A 23,954-nucleotide genomic window follows, 5' to 3' on the forward strand; every position below is an offset into this window, starting at 1 on the left:
TTCCCCTTGTTTTCTCTTCTTCGCTTTCCTTAAAATTCTGGTCTTGTGGGTTTGCTAGCCTTGAAACCTTCGAAAAATAACGGTTCGAGTTCCTCAAGATTATAATCTAACACTATGCCCCAACCCAAGGTAAGATCCTTTCTTTTGTCCGAGGAGACCCCTGTCTTGTCATTGACACGTCGTATGCATAACGGTCCAGCCAAATATGAGGTATATATTCTTCCTTCCGTACAAGGAAACCAAGGGCTGTTTTGGTGCATTGAATACCGAACCTCGTGCGCCGATTCTCTCCAGTACAGGAGGGTATTCTGCTCCAACGGGGCGTGGACAGGGGTTGTAAGTTGCTCCTCAGCGTCCAGGGAGATGATGAAGAACTTTTTCAGTAGCGGTAAAACACCTGGGGCATGAAGACAGCTTTCCCGAAACCTGTCCCATATTTGCTGCGAAAAGGAGCGGATCGAACTATGGACAGGGCTTTCAGGAATGAATTTAAGTGCCAGAGAAGATGCAATGGGCTCAGCAAGTATGCAAGCTAAGTGGTGTTGAACCTTTGGGTCAGTCATATCGGCGACACGACATATCTCGGAGCAATAATGAATGTGCCTGCAACCTAAAAGTTGTGCATTTAGTACTTCGCGCATCCCGACGGCTGACATGCAATTACCTGGACACGCAAATTTGGCTCTCTTGCCACATTTCCACCGGTCACATTGTCGTGAAACCTTATTCAGGACGTCATCAATCATGAGGTTAGTAGCTTTTTCTTCCGCGTCCTCGGCGCTATGGCAGAATTCAAAATGACTTGGTTTCAAAGTATTGCGTCCGTGAAGCTTATGCCACTGTGCTATGTCTGCGCTGACAGATTCATCAACTCCCCTGTCCTTGGCGACACGAAGGAATTTGCACGCAAAATCTTGAGTGTAAACGCTCTGGTCGCCCAACAGCGCACGCGCAATTGTCCATCCTCTAAAATAAATGCCTTGGGCTTTTTTCAATCGCCCATGCCTTTCTGTTGCTGTGCCGAGGTAGTTCATGCATTGGATGGCCTTTATGCTCTTGATTCCATGCTCTCGCTGACACTCTTCGAGGAAATTTTCCCATTCTTCCTCTACAATTGTCAATTTCGTTTCTGGGTGACTGAACTCAGGTGCATCATAGCAGCTGGCAATTTCTTCGCGACTTGGTTCATTCAAGATCTTTTGCAACGATTGATAGACCTTTAATGAAGACAACATCAGATCTTCGTCTGCGGCAAATTCTGGATTCTGCCACGGAGGCAGAATTGACAATCTGACAGGGCCAAGCCTGCTCGGGATAAAATGATCTATAATTGTCCTTAAGGCTGCTCCATTTCCAACTTTGCGGGCATAATCGATGGGTGTGGCGTTGGAGTAATCGCGTGAGGTGAGTAAACGATATGAGAAGTACCGCTCCAGTCTGAGAACTCGGCGAAGGTAAGTGCATGCCAGTTCATAGTCATCCGAGGCTAGACAGATGTGAATCCCGGTCCTCCCCCAGGTATCTCTGGTAGTGAGTAACCGGCGCCGCTCGTCGGTTGGAAGCTTCGCTACATGGTCTAAAAGAACATTGAGACTGCGCTTGTTCCCTTCCAAGAGCGCAATGTCAAGGGGGGAGAGGTTCAGCATTCCCCTAATACCGACCTGAGAGCCATTGGAAAGGAGAACCTCAACCACCTCCGGGGCATCTCCATCCTGCGCTGCGAGGAATAATGGAGTTGAGAGTGTATTGTCCCGGCAATTGATCAGCTTCGGCCCTGCAAGAGATAAAATCCGTCGAAGCAAACTGACATCTTTCACCCGCGCTGCAACATGCAAAATAGTCTCGCCGCGTGTTGTGCGATCATTGAGTGATATTCCGCTCTGGACTAGCAATGCAAAAACCGAGTCCGAATCCGGAACTGGACTGATCATAGACATCATTAATGGTGTGAATCCATCAATACAGCAAGCTGCAGGATCCGCGTCGTATTTCAAAAGGATATGTATTATCAAAGATCTCCGTTGCATGAGCTCTGTCCGGTCGTCTACGTCCTTCTGCTGTTGTCTGCCAAGGAAATCGACGCTTTGGTTTGTTCTTTCGAGTATCCCTGGTAGAGTGAACATGGAGTCTTGCGAAAGAGCGTGCAAAGGCGTAATATATCCCTCTCGTGAGTTGCGAGAATTCGGATTGGCTCCAAACTCTAACAAAAGAAGTACGGCTGTGGGGCGTAGCAGCCTTACGGCAAGGTGAATGGGAGTGATTCCTTGGAACCGAATATTAGGGTCAGCTCCGTTTATTAGCAGCACCTGCAGCTGGTCCAAGAAGTTAAAGGCAACTGCGTGGAACAACGCTGGTAGTTGATTAGAATCTGGAGGAATTTTTGTCTGATCGTACATCACAGCCAGTTGATTGTACATCACAGGCAGTGCAGCAGAGATCCCGTTGAGGAATTGGTGGCAGATACTGGAGGTGCGCCGAGAACTCCCATTGTCAGATTTGATATCGAGGGAGAGCCAGAGTCCCAGGACAAGTCGCATCATAGTAGGAGTACCCCTTTGGAGGACGAAGTCCATAATCCATTGTTCCAACAATTTTCTTGTATCTGCACCACAGTTTATCAATGTTACAGCCATGCGATAGTCATCACGCATTATGGCATCCTCTAGACTGGTGGTTTTTCGTCCACTCAATTTTTCGATCGTGTCGGGATTCGTTCCGTGGTTCAGAATCAGACTTCTCAAAACACTCTGGCGATCTCTATCCGCCGATACTGTCACTAGGAGGTCGAGAAAACCTAACGGCAGAGGTCTCTTCTGCAGGAGTAGACGATCCAGGGCCTCTTCGTTATCGTCACAGACGGCATCTAGGATAGACTGAATGTGGGGAGAACCTTGCGAGAGCTTTTGAGCATGTTGTAGCGTTTTTCCCGCAGCAATTGACTTCTTGTCGTTCATGGTGCGCAATGCTATGATATTTGTTTCGATATCGTCCTGCAATGCATCCAAGAGCATAGTTGGGTCAGCGGATTTCAGGACTTCAGTCACACGCGAGTCGATATCATTGATATCTACACACTCTGGACAGAGTCGAGGATTATAAGAAGACGTAAAAGAGCCCAGCAGACAGGCCATCACCCACTTCACCCGGGTGTCCGTCGTTATGCTTGCAGCCAATGACAAAGGGGTGTGCTTTGTCGCTTTTTCGATCCTAAAAACCATCTCCATTCCTTTTACGGACCCATCATTTGCGGCTCGGCAGAACCAGGTGAAGGCACTCTGAAGACTTTTAGGGGTTCCAAAGGCGTTGAGGAAGAACATCCCCAGGCGATCCATGGCTTTGACTCGGTCCACCGGACCCCCATGGTTGGCCACCTTCAACGCATGCTCATAAAGCTGCTGTCGCAACTCTGGTGGCGTCGACACATCAAGCTGTGAGTCGAGATCCCAGCTGCCTATATTCGATGCCAGCCTCGAAAATCGATATGTGAGAATGGATCCCTTGATGCGCCATTTACTGTCGACTTCTCGGAGCGAGTCCCTCTCTTCGGTGTGCGGGCTGTCTCCCATAAGAACGTTGCTCGAGAGGATCTGAAAGATGCACACTTACAGTAAAGACCCAAGGATTGCCCGCAGGGAAGGTCTGTTCTCTGGACTTACCACAGTTGTCTGTGGAACGATGTCCAGCAGAGCCTGGGCCAACAAAGTGGTCTTTGGTCCGGGAATGCGCCTTATGTTCTTGATTTTTGAGGATATCATTCTGAATACTTGATTTCTCAACTTCATTTCCATGATACCCTCCTTGCTGAGTGCGCCAAATGGCTTTTCCCCCGTTAATATATAAGCCATCAACAGTCCCAGTGTATACACATCCCGGCTAGTTGTGAATGCAAACTTTTTAAGGTCCGGCGGTGCATCATACAAGCATTCAGGGGCATTCCAATACGGCGTCCCCCCAGCCTCAAGCTGAGAAGTATTGGTCGCCTGACAAAATCCGAAGTCGGATAGCTTCGCAATTGGACGCGATGTAGGTGATTGTGACGAAAATATCAGAATATTTTCTGGCTTGATGTCTCCGTATACCACTCCCAGGTCGTGAATGAGTAGCAGCCCCTCGACAATATCCCGAATTAGTTCATACCGGATATCAAGTGAAGGCGACAGATCTTTGATTAGGCTTGCTAGAGTGGGATGTTTCTTACATGCCAATTCTGTGATGAGTATCGGGTAGATTACACCGTCTTGCATAGTCCACGAAACGGCCTCGAGAGTGAGAATATTTTCATGAATTCTCGCACGGGTATCTGATAAAACCCGTAGTTCAAGCATACAGGCTTCTAACAGACGTCGATGCTCATGCGTGGAGGACTGCTTCATGTTCTCACTAGCCCACAGTGCATTTTTGAAGTATCTAGATGATGGAAAAATTGTAAGCTATCATAAAGAGCTATCTGCTTCCTCGATAGCATAGAAGCTTACTTGAGGGCTACTGGGCTTCCAGTCTCCTTCCAGGTGCCTTCATATACGGCCATCGTAGCACCGGAACCGAGAAACCGACCCTTTGCGAACTTGTTTTCTGGATAGACCCTGACTCCGGAATCGAAACAAAATTCAAAGAATTGCTCGACACCAATTCCCGCGACAGTTTGATTGGCTCTTTCTGAGGGTTCGGGGTCTTTACTAACTCGCGTGCTCATAGTCAGCCCCACAAAGGAGTAGCTGGAGTCAAGAGACCCCTGTTCAAAGGCTGTCAAGTCAAGAGGCTCGAAAGCCTCAGAATCTATCTTAATGCTGTCCATATTTCGAGTTTTATCCCCACTGAATTCGTATAGTATGTGATGTGAAGAGTGCTAGCCGAAAGGCGTGAGGGTGATGCGGAAGGGTGAGCAATCGCAGTGGGTGCGTACGGCGTTGTTGTGCTAAATCATGCATAAGTTTGACCGCCTCTGGGGCCGCCCTTCTACTGATGCCTTAACCCTCAGGCAAAATAACGTGATAACCCCCTGATTTTTGGTCATGTGATCACACTCCTCCCTTAATACTAGGCCTTCCCCACTCCTCCTACCGCCAAGGATCATTTCTTCCCCCTCACAAGCTGGCCTTAATCCTGCCCAACAACGAAGCCCTTATGTGTTACATAGATTATTGTAAACGTGAATTTGATAAGCCCTCTCGAGAGATCATGTGGCTTCCTCGAAAGTACATGGTTCAATTGTGGAGAAACCTCCTTCTTGAGCTGTGCATGCGAGGTTGGACTTGGTCGTAATCAATATTCTGCCGGTAAATTTACTTATGAATTATGCACTGGAGAATGGCCGCTACGCACCGCCGTAGGGTGCGTATCTGCATCCTGGTGTGCAGGCTAACAGGAGACTGACCAGGAAACTCTAAACATCGCATAGACTTAATGGGGGGTTACCTGCATGAGCTGCGGGGTATGTTCCCAGCTTTTTTTTTTTTTTTTTTTTTTTCCAAATCTCCGAGAACCATTTCAAATAGATCTCATCATCGGGTTCCCCGTTATTTTAGCTGTCGTCTCATAGGATAAGTCACTACCCATTCCCCGCAACTTTCCTATCGAAGATAACCCATATCGGACGAATGGATGCATTCAATACAGCTGCCTTATGTTGCGAAGTCATCTGGAAGACTGTGGAAGCCGCCGCCGCGTTCGGGAGGGAGTCTCAATCACTGGTCGCTCGTTTCAAGTACGATGCCCGCATTCTTCAGCACTTTCACGACTACTTCTCACAGCAACGAGCCACGGTCCTCGGATTAAGCCCAGAGGATGAACAGATCCTAGAGGACAGCATTTCTTACCTCGGGCCGCTGTTGAAGCGCGCGGAATTGTGCAAGACCAAGCTTGAGGCTCAGAGTCGCTGGTCCAGGGAATTCAGCAGGCTTACTTGGTCTCTGCGGCGAAATGAAGTGCAAGAACTTGAAAAGGAGCTTTATGAATGGGCGAGGAGACTCGATCTCCGGTTAATTGCGCTACCTGAACGGGCGCGAGCTGTAATGCTTGTGGGGGAGTCACAGGAGACAATGACCCCAAACGTGGCCACCAGGACGCGGATCGAGCGGTTTGCAGCGAAAGCTGCTTCTGCAAAGAAGGCCGTTTGGGGTCCCCTTCTAGTGACACCTGATCAGGTCCAGACTATGGGCCGCCGGCAAGAGTCGCGTTTCTCTTTAGGGCTTCTCCACGGGCGAAACATCCTACTGGAATTCCGGTCGCAAATGGAACATCTAGACGCCATTTCCTTGGAACGTCAAAAGGCCGAGCTGGGTGAATTCGTGGCAGCGCTCAATTATCTGGACTCAACAACCACCGGCCTCTTGCGGTGCCTGGGGTTTTATTATAACTCGAAACCCTCGCCACATTTTGGTCTTCTGTACCAATTGCCTATCGACCGTGATGAGAACTTCATATCCTTCAAAGAGCTTCTGGATCTCCGTGACCCACATGGGCGGCGGATGAAGCTCAAGTATTCCCTCAATGAACGGCTGGAATTTGCGCGAAAATTAGCCACTGCCATCTTCTTCGTTCACTCTCTAGGTTGGGTTCACAAGGCAATTCGGTCTCAGAATATTGTTCTTTTGGGAAAGTACCCTGCAAGGGAGCAACCAGATGATGGGCGAGTCCCGATGAAATGGACCCTCGGATCTCCTGCCCTGGTAGGATTTGAGATGGCCCGTACAAGCGAGGGTGACACTGATCCTGGCCGCCGTAGGCGTATGCCGTTAGAGATAGGGGTTTATGTACATCCTGACCTGCAGCAGCCCTCCGCTCATGTACGGCACAGTATGTGTCATGATATCTATAGTCTTGGTGTCATTCTACTGGAGGTGGGTATATGGTCCAGTGTGGAGAAACTGCCACTGCTTCACCCAGACATGAATCCCACGGAAATCAGTCAGGCGCTACGAAAGGTAGCTCGTGAGACGGAGTTAATGATGGGGCGGCGGTACCGCCAGACCGTTGAATGGTGTTTGAATCAAGAGCACGTTGAAGATACTGGGAGCGTTAGATTGATATCCGAGGTACTCGAGAAACTGGAAGACCTTGCAGAATCAGTATGATTTTATGGTGATTACCAAGCCTAACGACTCAATGTGAGTGATGTGCGCGGAAGAGCTTCTCAATACGAGGGATCCGCGTCGTGGCACGAAATGATTTGCTCTTCTCAATTTTAGCGCACTTGGCAGTATTCAGGGCCTCGTCAGAGGCATGACCACGCTAGTCCGCTATGTTCATTTCAGGATGTTTTGGTTCCAACTTTTGATAGTGGTTGTTTCATTGTCATCGCTCCTTGGAAGATGGAGGCTCTCAACCGACTACGTACAAGGTTAGACAAAAACCGCACGCCGATCGCCCATGGTGTTGAGCCAAAACCCTTCAATGCCACAGCTGCCCCTCAACCCCGCACCGAGCCAAGTACTTCAAGTAACCCCAAATGTTCACCGTCAAATCTTGTCTCGAGACGTTCACAATCATGGCCGGTGGAGTTAGAAACACCACGGTCTCATCTCAAGGTACTCGTCTACTGCGTTAGCTTGGGCCAGCTGAGATCTAGAACTTCGGGGTTACCGCAGCGAGACCTGAGCTGCTGGACCTTCATTTCATATGGTCTAGCCAATGTTGCCGGGGGTGAACTTGTTATGACCCTTCTAAGACGAGATTCTGAAGGCCCTACTGCATATCCTTTAGATTTTTTGCGCATCTGCGACCGGTTTTACGGAGAAGCTCAGCGACATTACAAACAGCTTCGTCGTTGGCAGGTACTAGAACTTGAAGAACCCCTGTTTGATCGCGAAGACTTTCACACAGTCATTCTGGGCTTTCAAAATACGGCACTTGTGGGAATGGAGATTCTGGAGGCCGAAAAGGTCATTAAACCATATTTTCATGTTCTTCTTTTAACGGATGAAGAGGCTGCTGTTGCCGATAAACACGGCATGATGCGCGCATTTATCGCTCGCCTGGGCTCATCCCCTTTCTTTCCCCGTCCACAATTCGTGGATCGGGATAGAAAATCGGGCAGCAGCCTGTCCAATATGAAGGGAAGTTCGTCAGTACGCACATCTTCAAATCAGTTGGCAATAAAGGGGCTCAATGTGCTTCAGGAGGGGATGGACATTTACCTGCTTGTGCCACCTGGTCAGGCCGAAGACTTCAAAGCCTCAATCCCATTTAGGAGCACTGTGGGTCAGATTCCGCTGCGAATTGAGTCAGAAATGCATGAGGCATGTGACAGTGTCTACTATTGGGAAAAGCCAAATGATTCTCCTACGCAGCGGCTATGTGCTGGACCTCTAGCCAGCCAACTAACTGCAATGAACTTTCTCAATATTTGTCCAAACCAGTCCGCGCCTGCGATTACGCCAGTGGAGGATGGTTGTTTAGGTAAGTACTTGATAACTACCTAACCAAATTAAAGGTAGTTATCTAAGCTGAGGAATCCTTTCCCCTACATGGTGTGATATTGATAGCAAATACAGTTTTCATGACAGTGCCTCAGTCTAAAAAGTTCTTCACAGCTGCGATATCCGGTACTGCATTCAGCATGTCTACTGACAGCATGTCCTTTCATTTAAGCTGGTCTTCGCCGTGGCCTTTACCGACTCAGTCACTTTTAACAGATAAAGCAATGTTTGTTGCTTCGCCATCTCCGGGTCGTTCATCTACTGCGGGAAAACACGTGAAAAGGGCCCCTCATATAGAGTCAGGGGGACTTATTCTCATCCGCCAGCCATCAGATTCCAGCCTCCTTATAGAAAAATTCGGAACTTTCGTGGACCTTATTGATGAGGTGATCGTGAACACAGTTCCTGAAATTAAACCTTCGTCCTTACCACAAGGTTGTGGAATCTGTGTGCAATTTCGGCTGCCATCGACAAACACCTCTCCGTTCAAGTTAGCGATGACGTCCTCAGTCGCGAACTCTACCTTACCGGTCAACGCCATTCTAGACGCTCTAGAAACGCTTCCATGCATTAATGTCTTTGCCATTCCGGACATTATAGAGGTACAACTATTGTACGCCTGTTGGGGGTTCCAAATAGATCAATTCGGTCCTCCGACAGCCCTGTAGAGGGCTGCGAGATAAATAAGCAAAAATACGAGTACTTTGATATTTGACTGCGTTCAGGACCTACGTGCATACCTCATATTATCTATCATACACTACCGTATATACCACGATCTCCTCGATATGGATTATCATCGACTGAAGAGGAGGAACTGTTAATTTATGGGGGTTGAAATCACTCTGACTCCTTCTTAGTCAGATCTCAGGATGGCTAATATCCATGACCTTCCCTATTCTAGCTTGGCTAAGATATAATGTATGTACTGTACTAAAATGACTCAACTAGGTTCGTTCCTGACACACGAACGACGCCTTAACCTTCGCACCATCCTACCAGGGAGATAGGTACATTAGCTAGACACGATGCTACTTTAGCTCCCACGCTCACAGGCGGACAATTCTTCAAGTACAGGATAATGGAATATCAAATCCATCCCTGTATCACATTCCCCGAGGTCGATCGATCGTGAGTCCTCACATCTTATTTATCCCGGTCGAGCAACCCGAATGAGAGCAGAGCCAGTTAGACTTATCTATCGCCTACCCCCCACCTGCAACTGGACATCCAAAGCACACCTTAATTGCTCTTTACTATCCGGAGACTTGCGACTCACAAACAGTTAAGCAAGATTAAGCCATTAAACTTTTAAAGTATAAATGAATATCGCACCATCAGGAATAATTCCCGACACATCTATGTAGGGTATCAAGTTGACTATTTATATGTAGGATTTGCCTTGATTCTCTAGATGTATATACGTTCCACGTTTTCTTATTAAATATTAGCATCTTTTCTCTGAGGACAGAAGGTCAAAGTCTCTTTAGATGGCCCCTGAGGTATGTATATAGGTAAGGTAACGAGGGCACTTTCAACCACCTTAATAAGAGATGATCTCACTATATCATGCCAAAGATTCATATAAAATGCCCTCCGGATTCCACGGAGCTGGTTGGCGATACCAAAATTGTACCTTTTTCTCGCCAGGTAGAAATTCAACACGGACACCGTCGATTCGAGCAGACTCCGGAATCGCTTCCCAAGGTTGGTAACCTTCGGACTCTATTTTGATCAGCCGATCCAGAACTCGCGTAGAGTGATCTTTCTAGACTTATATATTATTAGATACACTGCCCTCCTTTTCGCCATTTTTCTTTCTATCCGCTTGTCTTTCTGGCGTCATAGAAAAGGGGGTTTAAAAGTGACTATCACCATGAGTACGAGTTGGTTACCAGGTATTTATCAAGTTTTACAAAAAAAAAAAAAAACCGAACCCTCAATACGCACACAAAAAGAGCTTGGCGCGACCACATATATAAATACTGGGGCACCCCAGGTCCAACTCTCGTAGACTTGTATCCACTGATTCCACTTACACGTCCGGTCAAGCTTGCACTATTCTCCAAAATGGCGAAATCAGCAGATGAGTTTTATCGGTTAGAGCCTCTCTTGGAAAAAGCAATCCGATTCCCCGGAGACATCTCACTTGAGGAAAAACACCAGATTATAGACTGGCCGCCCCTCGATGAGATGCAGTCTAACGTCCACCAGTACCTCGGCTTATCATTCGAAGACTTGATCCAAAAAGCGGCGATAGCCTCAGACTCCCTAACGTACCCAGAGTGTCGTCTGATTGGTGACTGTTTTCGCATTCTACGATTAAGGGAACATGAGGTTGTGTCGGACAGTCAGTTCTTTTTTCATGAGCGGCCCGACCTAAAAGCCAAGAAGATACAAGGGAAGCTGCAATTCTTACATCGGAGGAATTTCAGACACTTCGAAACACAGACAAGGTTTAATACGACAAAGAAAAGACACATCTTAACGAAGATCACGCGAAGTGGGAGGCGGAGAGACAGCGAAGGCCGGACCACATGCCCAAAGAGTGGGTGCAGAAGATCATCGATCACAACAGATAGGGGCTCATTCTCTATCATAACTAGGGTATCGCTGGATAGGAGGATTTCAGGGCACTTCTCCATGGAGTCCTAGAAATGCGTTTATATAGTGTTACTAGCTTCGAACAGATTCAAGATATTAAAAAGGCTGAATTTGTCGAATTTGAGCCCAAGGATAATGTCTAAGAAGAATTAGATTACCTACGCCAGTTAGTAGAATTTCTTCCTATTCTTCGTGAGAAGATAGTATTAACTCAATGGCTAGGGATTTTCGAAGTCGCCGCGAAAAAGGCGACCTCAGATCTGGAATTCTTGACAACGGCTTTCTCTTGTTAACAGATAAGGCTCGATCATCATACGGCACCGAAACTTCACAAATGGTCTATGGGTATATTTGGGCAGTTGATCCTAACTAGTCCTTATCGGGAGCTAACGAGGATGGTTACGATGGGCGGATAAAAATCAATTTCACCCAGGTCATTCTGGCGGTTCTATGAGTTTATTTCGAGTGGCAACTTCACTCTGAAGGATATCTGGCGTGATTTTAATGATGTTAATTTGACGAAGCCATAGATATGCGAGAAGGAACCCATTGCTTGGCATTTTACTAATCTCGACAGGCCCAAGTGGCCCTATTGGTGACCATCGAGGACGTCTGAGTACCTTATATTAGCATTTTAAGAGTGGGCGGAATGAATATTGGTTATTTAGGGTGCGAATGAAATGGGTCAAGTGTTTACTCTGGATGAGCGTTCGAATCACTCTAGGTGTGTATGCTACATACTAATCTAGCATGTAGGCCGTTGGCACCTAAGTCCCTTATAGGCTTTCGATGCCTAACTCGGTGAAATTATCAGTGAAAAGCCGCTTGAATTAAACCTAGATTGTTTTCAACTTTTGTTTTCAATGATTCTCGATTAGGGTAGGTAGTATTTTAGCCCTTTCAAACTTCTAACAAGCGGGTCTCTCATGTCCGTAGTTACAGTATTATCTTCCAATGCAGATCTGGGATTTCGACGATTTAAATAATTTCATAGCAAACTACCGAACACAGAACCAGTTGTAGGTTTAATTCCATTTTAAACCCCTAGTTTAACACTGTAATGCTAGGGTGGAGTACGTTCTGGGAACTCCTTATAGATGGAGACAAATGGTCATAAGGCCGCATATAGTGCATAACCCAGTACCCAAGACTAGTAGTTGTTTATGGATGTAGGTCTAATGATGCTGCCAGCTCCCATGAAACAGGGCCCCAAGAGGACTGGGCACTCCTGGCACGCTCAAAATATCACCGCCAAAGGCGGGCAAGCAAATATGCATCCAGTGATAACACATCTCTGGCCCTGGTGGCGATGGGTCTTCAGGGCTTTCAGGCCCGCGAAAGTAGCCTGGGGATAAAGGCCATCGAATAAAGCTGCCAACGACGGATCCAAGACATCAGGCAGGAATATAAGCTTCGCTAAGCTCCGCAATCACGACTAAGCAAGCGGCAAGATCCACGTGCTAGGATCCAAATCTATGAATGGAGGGAACAAAACCCCCGGTCGCATCTCCAGCACAATTATCATCAATATATTCTACGGCCGAAAGCTACAGCTAGTCAGAACGACTATGAATCTAGAACTTCTCACCATAATCATTAACCCCTAGACCTAGCTATATTAGGACAACCTGTTAATGCCGAGGGCTTCCAGGATGCTTACGCCAAGCGCAGCTAAGCGTGCGCGAGAGCAAAGTCTTTCATGAGGATCTACTTCGTGCGTCCGTTTCAAAAATATAGCCTCTACTTCCAATATTCTTATAGTGCTTGCTTCGGCCGTAAAGGCTATTCAACTGCTTCATTTATCGAGAGGCTGTGGTACAAAAAGGCCGATGAGCACTGAATATAACGGTGAAAGTATCAACAAGAAGGCCAGAAACATCCTTATACCATCTTTTTACCCCCATATTTACCAACGTCAATCACTGCTATTTTTTCGATCTTGCACAACAATCATGCGTATAACGTTCATTGTGATAACCGTGATTTTCGCCTTCCTCTCGGCGGAAGCCACTCCGCATCATTCCATCGCAGTTCCCAAGTCGTCTCATATTCCGGCCAAAGCCACTCCTCTGGACGGTTTCATCGCAGTTCCCAAGTCGACTTCCACCAGCATTTCCTGTTCTGAGGTGGGCGATCCTACTGTTGATTCTGCGACCCGCTGGCAAAAGTCGGGAGCAGATAATGCCTTAATAAAGGCGATACAGTACTACCATAATCAAAGCTCGCAGGCTGGCAGTCAGACATTCTCTCGAGCGGTATCTCATTACTTCAATGGTCCTGAGAACTACGATTGTCAATTGGTCGATAGTCCGTGTAATGCGGGTGTTTCGAAATGTGAGACTGTAACCAGCCCGGCTGGATGGTTGATCCTCAATTCTTTTGCCAATTTTCATAACGTGCGTGATCATCACTTTACTTTCCCTGCAATCGTGATATCCTGGCTTCCCTGACTGACGAACTACAATAGCTTTGGAGCAATGTGAACACAGCCCTTAAGGATGCAGAGGCCGACATAACCCCACAGCTTGGGACTTTTACATCAACATTTGCTCCTCCAGTCAAGGACAATTCCGAGATGGAAAAGATCCTTTTTGATATTAGCAATATCCTACTCTCTGTGCTTAACGCTTATGTTGGATTCGAAGCGGGCTTTGTTGAAAACAAGGTCCTAGGAAATGGAATAGACAAAGGTACCTCTGCCTTTGTCGGTATCCTCAGTGGAGTTCAAACTATAGGAAAGGATCTTTTACCAGCGTAAGAATCCACCCTGTGAAGCATAAATATTCCGAAGCCTAATCTTTACGTCTATTAAACTACAGCGCTGAGCAAGAGCAAATTAATGAAGGACAGCTTGGAACAGCCTTGTCGGAAATCACTAATGCCATGCAGAAAATCTACTCGCTCATGGTAGCGGATTTTAGTGAGAAGGGTATTTTCGACTCTGCATCTCCAGCCATCAACGTTGAGGAATTATTCTTCAATGGCACATGGGTTAATTCGACTCTCTCAACCATCGACAATCGAGACCTTAAAATCGACTTCGAACATGCTCTCTATGGCTTATTGGCTGAAAGGGCTTGGAGATTAACCTCAGAGCTTTACCCGACTGTGGTGTATGAATTTCGCGTCCTAGTGTTGTCCCTAAGAAAAACGACTGACCTGAAGACATATTATAGTATTCTGAACCAACCATGCGATACCGACGCTAAGTTCGATTATATATACAACTATGTTCCCAAAGCCAGATCGTGTGCAATCTACGGTGTCACAATTTATGTGTTTGGTAATTTTCCCTTTTCATTCTGTGTTCTTTTCATGATCCGTCCTGCTTACGCCGAATTCTAGGAACTCGAGACTTACCGGCAGGAAATAGAATAGTATTGTAAGACTCACCATTATTTTCCATCACCCCTGTATTTTACAGGCAACTGACCTCTCTGCAGTGTCCCGGAGTACCTACCGGGAGGCGACACAAATACTCTCACTGGTGACAGCGGGACGTGGGGAGGGTTGACCATTGACGATATTGCTATTAGGTAAGTTGGAATGACTTGGATATACTAAAAAAATACTAACATATGCTATCCTAGCTCCTATACCGGCTTCATGGCTAACGGCGGTCAACCAGGGTACCAGATGCCCAATACCACAAATATCATTGACAATGGACAAATCAATACCAATCCATTCCCCCTACAAGATGGTGTCAGAACCCCAGGGTTCTTTAATATCCCTACTTGCACTTTTGACACTATGTTTTCAATGCTCGAAACTAAAGATGTGAGACAGCCAAAGTATTTCCACTTATATGATGCGGCTAACATCGTTTCTAGTCTTCTTACAACAACCGTGGTCCCAATTGGCCTTGTCAACCCTGAGACGTGCTCTTCATATGCTCCTACTCACAGGAAAATCGTGTCTGTTTAGTTCCTCCAAGCTATCGATAGAACGTACCATTTAGCTTCACAATCTGACCACCCTTGATGGTCCTCACTTTCTCCCTTCTTTTCCAAAAAAAAAAAAAATAACCCTTGAAAGGTGAGACGATGAATATGGGGTGCCTATATGAGGCATGACGTAATTCCTAGTCGACCAAGCCACCCTGCCCCACAGGGGTAGCTGGTATACATTGCATACCATTTAGGGTTGGCTTCTTAGGTATAGCTCCACTTTCCCGGGGGGCTATGCATCCCATTTGGTTTGAGTAGGCGTAGAGACTGAAGATTTTCATGGTATGTCGAATTTTTTATGACTTGAAAATAAATGAATTTTGAGAGATATTTAATAAGGAAAAAGTTGGTCGGGTTTTTGATCCCGGGGTTAGGGTTATCTGGAGAACCCATCAATCAGACCATCGATCGCCAATTTATATATATCCGTGCCTTCCAGCGCATGCAAGAGGTGTGACTAGACATGACTTAAGCACTCCAACACTGGCCGGGGAACAACCGATCCACTATGAGCCGCCTAACCCTGCAGCCGTTCATAAAAACCCCAAAGATACAGACCAGATTGAAGTTATTGGTTTCAAATTCATGTCTTTTGAGCGTGGTCAATTCCGAGTCACCGATCTTATCCAGATCGAACCCTCAAATATGTCCGGTGTAGAAAGTTCTGCCAAAAAAATACATACGGAAAGGCTTTTCCCTCTATGGTGATTCTGAAACCAGTGTCAGTCCTGCGATATGCTTCCGGTTACTAAGGAGCACATATCAGCTTAAATTAAACTGGCAGATCAACGGCCGTAGCTGTGCCCGAATGGTGATTGTTATGGAATCTTACATGGCTACGGCCGTATGGAAACTTATAAAAGACTAAAAAGAAATGGAACATCACCGTGTTAACAATATCCTCTTTACAGACAAACTATACATCTATATCCTTGTGAGTTTGATTCCCTACAAACTCCTTGCTGGCATCCACCTTGTCTATTAACACTAACCCCCCTCAGCCTTTACCACCAACCAACCATGAAGCTCATCACCCTAATAACAACCACCTTCCTCGCCCTCCTGGCCCCAACTACCCTAGCCTGGGACGAAAGCATATCTGAGCGCGAAGACCCCGAAACCCGGCTCCTCCTCTCGGACTACACCACCCGCAACACAATCGGCGTAACCTGGCTCACAGACGCCTGGCAGAACAGTTACTGCACCAACATCTCGTCATCCCAGGCAACGAGGATCGAAGTAGATAGATGGAACTGTGGGACTCAGCGATGCTCTGTCTTCAGGTCAACAGACTGTACTGGTGAGGGCTTTGCCTTCTTCAGCCGGCCGTTGGATCGCGCTGTCACGCAGTGGTCGAGTACCCCGTGGGGTTCTGTGGTGTGTGAGTGGGAGGATCGCAGTTCCTGCGTCGCCGCGTATACTGAGAATGCGCCTGCTAAGTCTACACCCACCCTTCCACCGAAGAGGTGGTAGGGGATGCGAAGCATCTTCTCTTCTGTCGGGTGTTAAGAAAGAGGTTGTTCAGGATGGGAAGGCAGTAGAGAAGGTAGCAGAGTGACATTGTTCACTAGATTGCTGCGAGGCCATGGCGGCTTGGAGGGTATATATTAATTAGTCTTCAGCGCTTGAGTGGATAGTAAGTAGCGTGTCCTAGCTGCTTAGGTGAAATATTTAAACAAGGGGAAGCCAGCTTAATTTAGTGCCACGATATCTCTCCATCAAGTCTGTTCAGTGAGGTAACTTCTGAGATAGCTAGGATGTGTCTCCTTCTGCCAGGTACCATCATCAACAAGCGCTAGACTCCTAGTGTTTATTTCTGCAGACTCCGAGCCCGCCTGGGTAAAGCGGCGAGGCGCCTAGCACCGAACGATGGGCGCTAGGTGAGCCCGGCCATACTTTTGGCTGTTGTATGTTTTTTTTCTATTACGGAGGTCCATCCAAAAATTATTAAGGAACGATGAAGACCAAATCTGAGATCGATGAGATCTAGCCAAAGATAGATAAGATTGGTTAATGAATTAGGGATCTCCTGGTGGAAAGAGTTCTTGATGGGGCAGGTGATGGAGGGGTAACAAATGTTGGAAAGGGGCAAAAACGATGGTATTTGGACTAGTGGATACTGGTAACTAAATACACTGACGGACCGGAACAGCTTTGCTCCGACAACAAAGCGGGGTATTGCACATACACATGGGCTGACATCTTTAGCGATACTAGTTAATCAATTCTACGTACATTGCACAATACTTTTTGATGGATCTCCGTAGATAGAATTCGTTGGGCCATCAGCGATGCTCTTGCCTCTGTACCTGCGAGGGCCTGGTCGCGGTTTTCTCCGAACACCAACTATTACTTACGAGATACTACTGTAAGAGAAGACAGGACACATTATAGTCACCACAACCATTTCCCATGTAAAAGGTGTCATACAGGTGCTCGGTCCACACAAGTGGCACTTTTGATATCAACAGCGTATGTTCCGCATATTATTTAGTTAAAAAGCCAACCGCCAGATAGTTCTAGGAATTAGAGTAGACCTCGGCACTACCTACCAAAAACAGTTCAAATACAGGGCCGTACTGTATACAAATCTTACGAGATACGGCGTATTTACTCGTATGTAGCCTCTTTCATAGGCTACATACAGTGGCGCCGCAAAAGTCTGAGACCACCCCTTATTGACCGCCTTCTTGTAGTAGACTAGCACTTACCATACAAAGACTAGACTCAGACTTTTGCGGCGCCACTGTACATATTTGTGGGCCGTGCCGAGGTCTTAAGAGTTTTCGTTTATTCCTATTGGGTAGTTGCACCCGAGTACGACCCTGCTGGCTGTTCGAGACAAGGGTGTCGAAATAGAAAATGGGCATATAGACTAAGAATTTGCCTCCGACACATTTTTGGTCTAGTCTTAAGCAACATAAAACTTATAGAACGACTCTCCCAGAAGGATCTAGGGGATATTGCAACCTTAGAGGCGCTTCGATGATCTCTTATCAACGTCCCGCGATCCGGCCATTCAAGAAATGCGTGTACAGGGCGGTCTCCATGACTACCCCAGAGAGGTCTGCATCATAGGAGCGGGCGTGAGCGGGCTTCGAGCTGCCGGGCTACTCACTGCCGCAGGCTTCAGTGTCACAGTCCTCGAAGCCCGAGACCGTATTGGCGGTCGAGTTCACCAGAGCACTCAGTTCGGTCTTCCAATTGATGTTGGCGCCAGTTGGATCCATGGGACACAGGGCAACCCCTTTGTGGCTCTTGCAGAGAAAGCGGAAGCCACCACCGTGGGGTGTGGCGCTGTTTACTCCATCTGTGGACCCAATGGGAACTGGCTCGATCATGACACAGCAAGGGATCACTACGAAGAAGTATGGGAGGTCCTAGAGATGGCAATGGAAAAGAGCAGGCAGGAGGCCGTGTCACTTCCTGACTCTTCAAAGATGATGGACTTTTTCCGTGAAGAAGTCGGGAGAAGACGCTGCAAAGCTGAACATCCAGACGCCTATGAGGCATTGATGTTGCAAATCGTCGAGATGTGGGGAGCTTTTATGGGGGACGAGTGCGAAAACCAGAGCCTCAAGAACTTGTGGCTGGATGCAGGTTTAGAAGGAGGTTGGTTTGACTTCTTTATACCAACTTTGACGAGCTAGCGTTAACTGGCTTTTAATCTAGACAACTTGTTCGTGGCTTCGACCTTCAAAGACATTCTGCACCGTCTTTTGCTCCCGGTGGCAAACAAGGCTACCCTACGACTCGGTTGTGAGGTCACACGGATAACAAACAGCCAAAATGATATCGTTGAGATCGAAGCACGTGATGGATTCCGATGTTCCTTCAATGATGTAGTCGTTACAGCGCCATTAGGCTGGCTGAAGCGTAATGAGCATGTCTTCTCGCCGCCCTTGTCACCGACGGTATCGAGTGCGATCCACAGCCTCGGATACGGAAATCTTGACAAGGTCTTCGTTAAGTTTCCTAGCGCATTTTGGGATGCCCGGGTATCAGCAGTGAATGTGTCCCATGGATATGAATCCGAAGGGACGCAGAGGCCGTCTTTCCCCATTGAATCTCTCTATCTTCGTCCTAATTATGCAGCTGATACGAATCCCGCAAAGTGGCGAGTAGAGATTATCTCTTTATCAGGCCTGCCAGGGCGATTCTCACAGCCCGTTGTCATGTTCTTCATTTATGGGCAGTGGGGTAGGCATATAACTGGGCTCATCCGAGGTCTGAAGCGGGATTCCAGTGAGTACTACCGGATTCTTGATAACCATTTTCGGCCATATTATTCTCAATTGCCCCATTACGATCCTATTTCGCCTGACTGTAAACCCTCGGAATATTGGTCGACGGATTGGCAAAACGACGAACTCGCGGGCTACGGGTCATTTTCCAATCTGCCAGTTGGATCTGGAGATGGTGCACAGTATTTTGAAGCACTCCGAGAGGGCATGGGGCAAGATCGAGGCATCTGGTTTGCCGGCGAACATACATCGCCTCCTGGTGGGCTTGGTACCGTCACAGGTGCATACTGGAGCGGAGAGGAGGTTGCGAAGAGAGTATCCCACCGTTATGGGATCACGACAGACATATAAAGCTTATCCATGGGGAAATTCACTTTTGTGGGATTCATCTTTCAGCTAGAAGGACCGTCAATGCTCAAGTGAAGAACTTAGCCCTTTCATGATGTTTTTCCAAAAAGATTAATGACCCAAAGAGTGTCAACTACTGCCGAACGGCTCCGAACCATGGGAAGATGGGCCGCACGTTCCGTACACGTGCATGTGCGGATGTGGGATCAAAGCTCTGCGCTGAGAAATTATAGGCAAAGTGGAGGAGATCTATGGTAACTCCACGAGTGAGACTAGATGTCAAGACCATGGATGAATGTATCCTTATTATTTACATCATCCGCAGAAGGAAACTTACCTGATCCTGTTGCCCTGAAAATCGTGCTCTCGATAATTGCCGTTACCAACCTCTCAACAAGAGATACTCAGATGAGATCTTTGGTCCACCTGAATCGACTTCCCCCTAACAAAACGAGGTAACTTCATATCATTTAAACTGTCGAAAATACGCTTGAACTCGATCACGCATGGCCGCGAGACATTTCAAATACGGAACGAAGCCGGCACCAGCGTCGTTCCAAAATGGGCACTGAAAAGCCAAGCGTGATCATATTGACCAAATAAATTACGTATAAACTGGGGCCTTATCCTCGTGCACAAGTGTACTAAACCTTTTGATTGTGTATACTTTATCAGAGAGCAAAAGCCTTGGGATAAGAATTTTAATCACGTATCTATAACAGCCAATCTTTCTTTTAGCTTTACTTCTAGAAAACTTTTCATTTCGGGAATTCCAACACTAAGTAGGCTTTGATCAGGGAAGCTGTCGAAGATTAAGCCATCGACTCCCGTTGCTCCATACAGATAAGTTCAAGTTCGTGATTCATCCGATCTATCATGGTATCAGCTCCTTGTTTCTCAGCCACAATTTCAAGAGGCCAGCAGTGTACTGGAGAAAACATCTGATAAGTGACCAAAAAGGATTTTGTTTTGATTGAACTCTTTATGCCTGAGGCTCCAAACCTGGATACTCTCTACATTGCTAGAGATCGTAGATTGCATCCACACTTTCTCGTTTTCATCTCAATATGGCGGTTAATTGATATCTTCCGTTCTGTTCGCCTTAGCATCATGATTGCTGCTCATCCTCCATCACTGAATCTCTTGTGTTTTCTGCTTTGTCAGACTACCCGCTGGCTTTTCCTTCCTCAGAAGGTAGGTGAACAGGAGGGGCAGATGTCGAATCCAAATGGGGCGGAAAATACCACTAGACTAACGCTAGAATACAGAAGGGACAAAACTACTAGTGGTTTGGCAGGCAAGGACTTTTGTAATGATCCTCATTACCCTCCTGTAGATTTTATTAACCGAATAAGGTGAAGCAAAGCTGATAGAGAGTATAGAGGGTGCGGACGCCTTATGCATCGCATGCGTGCTAACTTATCAGCCACCAGCCCAGAACTCAGGTCAGCAAGGCCGAATGACCTGTAGTCAATTATAACGCGTTAATATAATACGTTGGTAAAGTGCGCTAAAATGGCTTCACGTGACGGCGAAGGGGATCGTTCGCCGTCTCTGGATTTCCCTCCATTTCTTTCGACACGTAAAATCCATCTTCCTCTACTTCGAGTCACTCTTCACAATTAGACCATTGTGTATGCAGCTGACTGTCTCTTTTCCACGCCCGTCCTAAAACGCTGGCAGGCGGCTAGTCTCACACGCTGCCAGATACCTCGAACGTGTATCTCTAGGCTCAACGTGTGCCAGCCGCATCCGCTGCCTGACCAACGCTAGGGTGTGCCCTCAAGGCAACCTAGAAGTCTTTCGTGAAGCCGTGTCTATTCTGACCCAAGAGTGGGTCACAACTAAGCATTGAACTGAGTGAATTCTGGGCTAGATTTAACATAGTTATCTATTAGGTACTCTATTAGGTAGGTAGATACCCTCCGTCGCTTGTCACCAGCCACCAATCAAGTTATATTTATTATTGGATGTTTCACAGAAAAGATCAGAGCACGTATTAGCGGCCAGTTACTGCTCACGCGTTAATCATCTCGTCTGTCCGTTTCGCATCTCTGCCCCCGCCTTCCTGGGAGACACAGGCCAACAATGGCTGTCTGGCGCAACCTGACCGCCCGTGATATCGAGGGCCTTATGTGTGTTGCAGATGAGGTTCATCCAGGCTTGCCAGAAAGTGCCCCAGTTTTTGCTGAGCGCGTCAAGCTCTACCCAGAGGGCTGCCTGGTTCTCGAGGAGGATGGCCATGTATGTGGCTATGCTATTTCGCACCCAATTCGACAGTGCCAGCCGCCCGCCCTAGATAGCCTGCTTGGGGAAATAGCCTCCGATGCAGACCAATACTACATCCATGACGTCGCTATTTTACCCAGATTCCGTGGACGTGGCCTCGCAGCCTCATGCATCGGCCGGCTTCTCGTGGTCGCCAAGCGCTACCCAGCGACCTCCCTAGTCTCTGTCTATGGCACTGAATCGTTCTGGGCCCGCTTTGGCTTTGTGCCAGTACTGGTGGATGAAGCTCTCCGGGAGAAGTTACGTGACTACGGGGAGGACGCTGTCTATCTCTCGCGGTCGAACGGTCAATAGGATACCGCTGCATGGTGGCAGAATCTTTTTTGATGATATCGCACTGAAAGCAATGTCCACTTGGAGTCAACATTGAGGATACACAGATGGTAGAATACTGAGCTTTTTACGCGTCATTAGTTTGCTCTGTTCACGTTCGTCACTCATCAAGTTTAGTTTTACATTGCATCATCGTCACGATATAAAATCGTAGCTTCGTGGATTTGCGATTGTGGTGACTGATCCCACCCATAACCATAACGAAGACCACTCTTTTCTCACTATCATTGAGCGACTGGAAGTCCCGGGAGCTTTTTTATGAACAACAACGATGCCACACCTGTTCTTTCTAACTAGGGAACATACCAGTATTGATAACTCAAGAACATAGCAAAAGTTCACATGAAATATCAAGAAAATTAGAAATCATCTTGGAGTGTTACGCAGTCTGCTGCCTAGGTAGGCAATTCAATGCGGGATCGTTGAGGATCAATCTGATAGATCTCCTTTAAAAGACCCAGAATGTGGGGGTTTAGGTAAGTAGGTCTTTCACCACATAACTAGTTAGTTTACCACACAACATCCACATGTTAACAAATATCTTGGCCCGGATATACATAGAAGATGCCGTTGAACACCGGCCAAAAATTTCATCGCCCCTCAAAAGGACTCGCTGGCAATAAGGTCCGGTTATCCTCCATCATAATAGCATCTAGGTGTTCCGGGTTTGCTCCCTTCAAGAGGAGGAGTCTTTGCACCTTGGGCGAGCCGTTATAGGATGCCCAGTGCAGCAGTGCCCACCTATCATCAAAATCCTCGGCACCGTACATTGTATCAGAAGTCCCCTTTTCGCTTTCACCCTGATTTGGAGGGTCATCAGGCCCCGTTTTTACATTGGCCGCATCCCAGAAGACATCATCACTGCCTTCTAGCTCCACTTCCCGGCCTGTGTCAGCTAGGGCATCCATGAACATTTTGTATCTGTTGGGCCCCATATAGATGGCAATATCGAAGGCAGTCAGCTCTTTATAGGATAATTCCGGGTCTTCGGGAAGTGGTGCGGGGAGCGATTTTTGGTTTATGTCAATGCCACTCTGCAACACCAGTCTCATGACGCGAGGAGCACCAAAATATGTGCAGCAATGCAAGAGGTTCCATCCATCTCCGTCGAGGGACCCGAAGACACCGGCTCCTGAATGTTGGACAATCGTCTTGAATGTCTCGACATTATCGTGCGATGCAGCAAAGAAAAGCGCCGTCCAGCCGTACCAGTCCGCTCTAACTTCAAGCGATGCTCCAAGCCTTAGGAACGCTTCGACATCTTCTGGCGTGCCGACTGCAGCTGCCCGGTGAAGAGGCATCCACCCTCTACTGTCGCAGGCATTGATTTCGGAGAAACTGTTTGCTATACAGAGGCGCATGAAATCGGCTGACTTGTCCATACGTCCATCGTTAACCCACAAATAGGAGAGTACCGAATAACCATCATTATCGACGTGTTCGATATCTGCCCCCTGACTGAGGAGTACCCTTGCGATACTAAGCTCCCCTCGGAGAAAGGACGATTGCAAAGCCGTCCTATGACATTACATCTTAGCATCGGCTCTCATTTCCTGGTGGGTAGAGGTCTATAGGTGTAAGACTTGACTCACATGTTGTGCTCCCCATATGCCAAATCGGGCTCAGCTCCATGGTCAAGAAGCAAGCGGACGAGCCTAGCAGATCCGCTCTCAATGGCGTACTATTCACAGCATTAATATACATATTTAGTATGGGGGTGGGTTTGCACACTAACGTCGAGCATCGGCCATCCCGAAGGAGTAACATCA

General features: G+C 47.3%; 7 protein-coding genes across 7 annotated transcripts; 5 read left to right on the forward strand and 2 right to left on the reverse strand.

The window, feature by feature from the left end:
• Positions 1-559: 559 nt before the first annotated feature.
• Positions 560-4,795, reverse strand: N7496_000316 (serine/threonine protein kinase; the record flags this gene model as incomplete). The annotated part of the gene is made up of 4 exons (XM_056693247.1): positions 560-603; positions 665-3,587; positions 3,657-4,407; positions 4,476-4,795. The coding sequence occupies 4 exons, from the start codon at positions 4,793-4,795 to the stop codon at positions 560-562; spliced, it is 4,038 nt and encodes a 1,345-aa protein (XP_056559976.1).
• Positions 4,796-5,597: 802 nt separating this feature from the next.
• On the forward strand, positions 5,598-8,420 carry N7496_000317 (uncharacterized protein; the record flags this gene model as incomplete). The annotated part of the gene is made up of 2 exons (XM_056693248.1): positions 5,598-7,067; positions 7,254-8,420. 2 exons carry the CDS (start codon positions 5,598-5,600, stop codon positions 8,418-8,420), a joined length of 2,637 nt encoding a protein of 878 aa, XP_056559977.1.
• A 4,553-nt stretch (positions 8,421-12,973) lies between these two features.
• N7496_000318 (uncharacterized protein) lies at positions 12,974-14,948 on the forward strand (the record flags this gene model as incomplete). The annotated part of the gene is made up of 5 exons (XM_056693249.1): positions 12,974-13,417; positions 13,489-13,775; positions 13,841-14,134; positions 14,465-14,557; positions 14,612-14,948. The coding sequence occupies 5 exons, from the start codon at positions 12,974-12,976 to the stop codon at positions 14,946-14,948; spliced, it is 1,455 nt and encodes a 484-aa protein (XP_056559978.1).
• A 1,043-nt stretch (positions 14,949-15,991) lies between these two features.
• N7496_000319 (uncharacterized protein) lies at positions 15,992-16,444 on the forward strand (the record flags this gene model as incomplete). The annotated part of the gene is made up of 1 exon (XM_056693250.1): positions 15,992-16,444. The coding sequence occupies one exon, from the start codon at positions 15,992-15,994 to the stop codon at positions 16,442-16,444; it is 453 nt and encodes a 150-aa protein (XP_056559979.1).
• A 1,553-nt stretch (positions 16,445-17,997) lies between these two features.
• N7496_000320 (flavin monoamine oxidase family protein) lies at positions 17,998-19,566 on the forward strand (the record flags this gene model as incomplete). Its single annotated transcript, XM_056693251.1, has 2 exons — positions 17,998-18,583; positions 18,644-19,566. The coding sequence occupies 2 exons, from the start codon at positions 17,998-18,000 to the stop codon at positions 19,564-19,566; spliced, it is 1,509 nt and encodes a 502-aa protein (XP_056559980.1).
• Positions 19,567-21,651: 2,085 nt separating this feature from the next.
• Positions 21,652-22,146, forward strand: N7496_000321 (GNAT family N-acetyltransferase; the record flags this gene model as incomplete). The annotated part of the gene is made up of 1 exon (XM_056693252.1): positions 21,652-22,146. One exon carries the CDS (start codon positions 21,652-21,654, stop codon positions 22,144-22,146), a length of 495 nt encoding a protein of 164 aa, XP_056559981.1.
• A 629-nt stretch (positions 22,147-22,775) lies between these two features.
• On the reverse strand, positions 22,776-23,546 carry N7496_000322 (ankyrin repeat domain-containing protein; the record flags this gene model as incomplete). The annotated part of the gene is made up of 1 exon (XM_056693253.1): positions 22,776-23,546. The coding sequence occupies one exon, from the start codon at positions 23,544-23,546 to the stop codon at positions 22,776-22,778; it is 771 nt and encodes a 256-aa protein (XP_056559982.1).
• Between the last annotated feature and the right edge of the window lie 408 nt (positions 23,547-23,954).

Source organism: Penicillium cataractarum, assembly GCF_028827025.1.
Source record: "Penicillium cataractarum strain IBT 29864 chromosome Unknown utg000001l, whole genome shotgun sequence".
NCBI classification, from domain to species: Eukaryota; Fungi; Ascomycota; class Eurotiomycetes; order Eurotiales; family Aspergillaceae; genus Penicillium; species Penicillium cataractarum.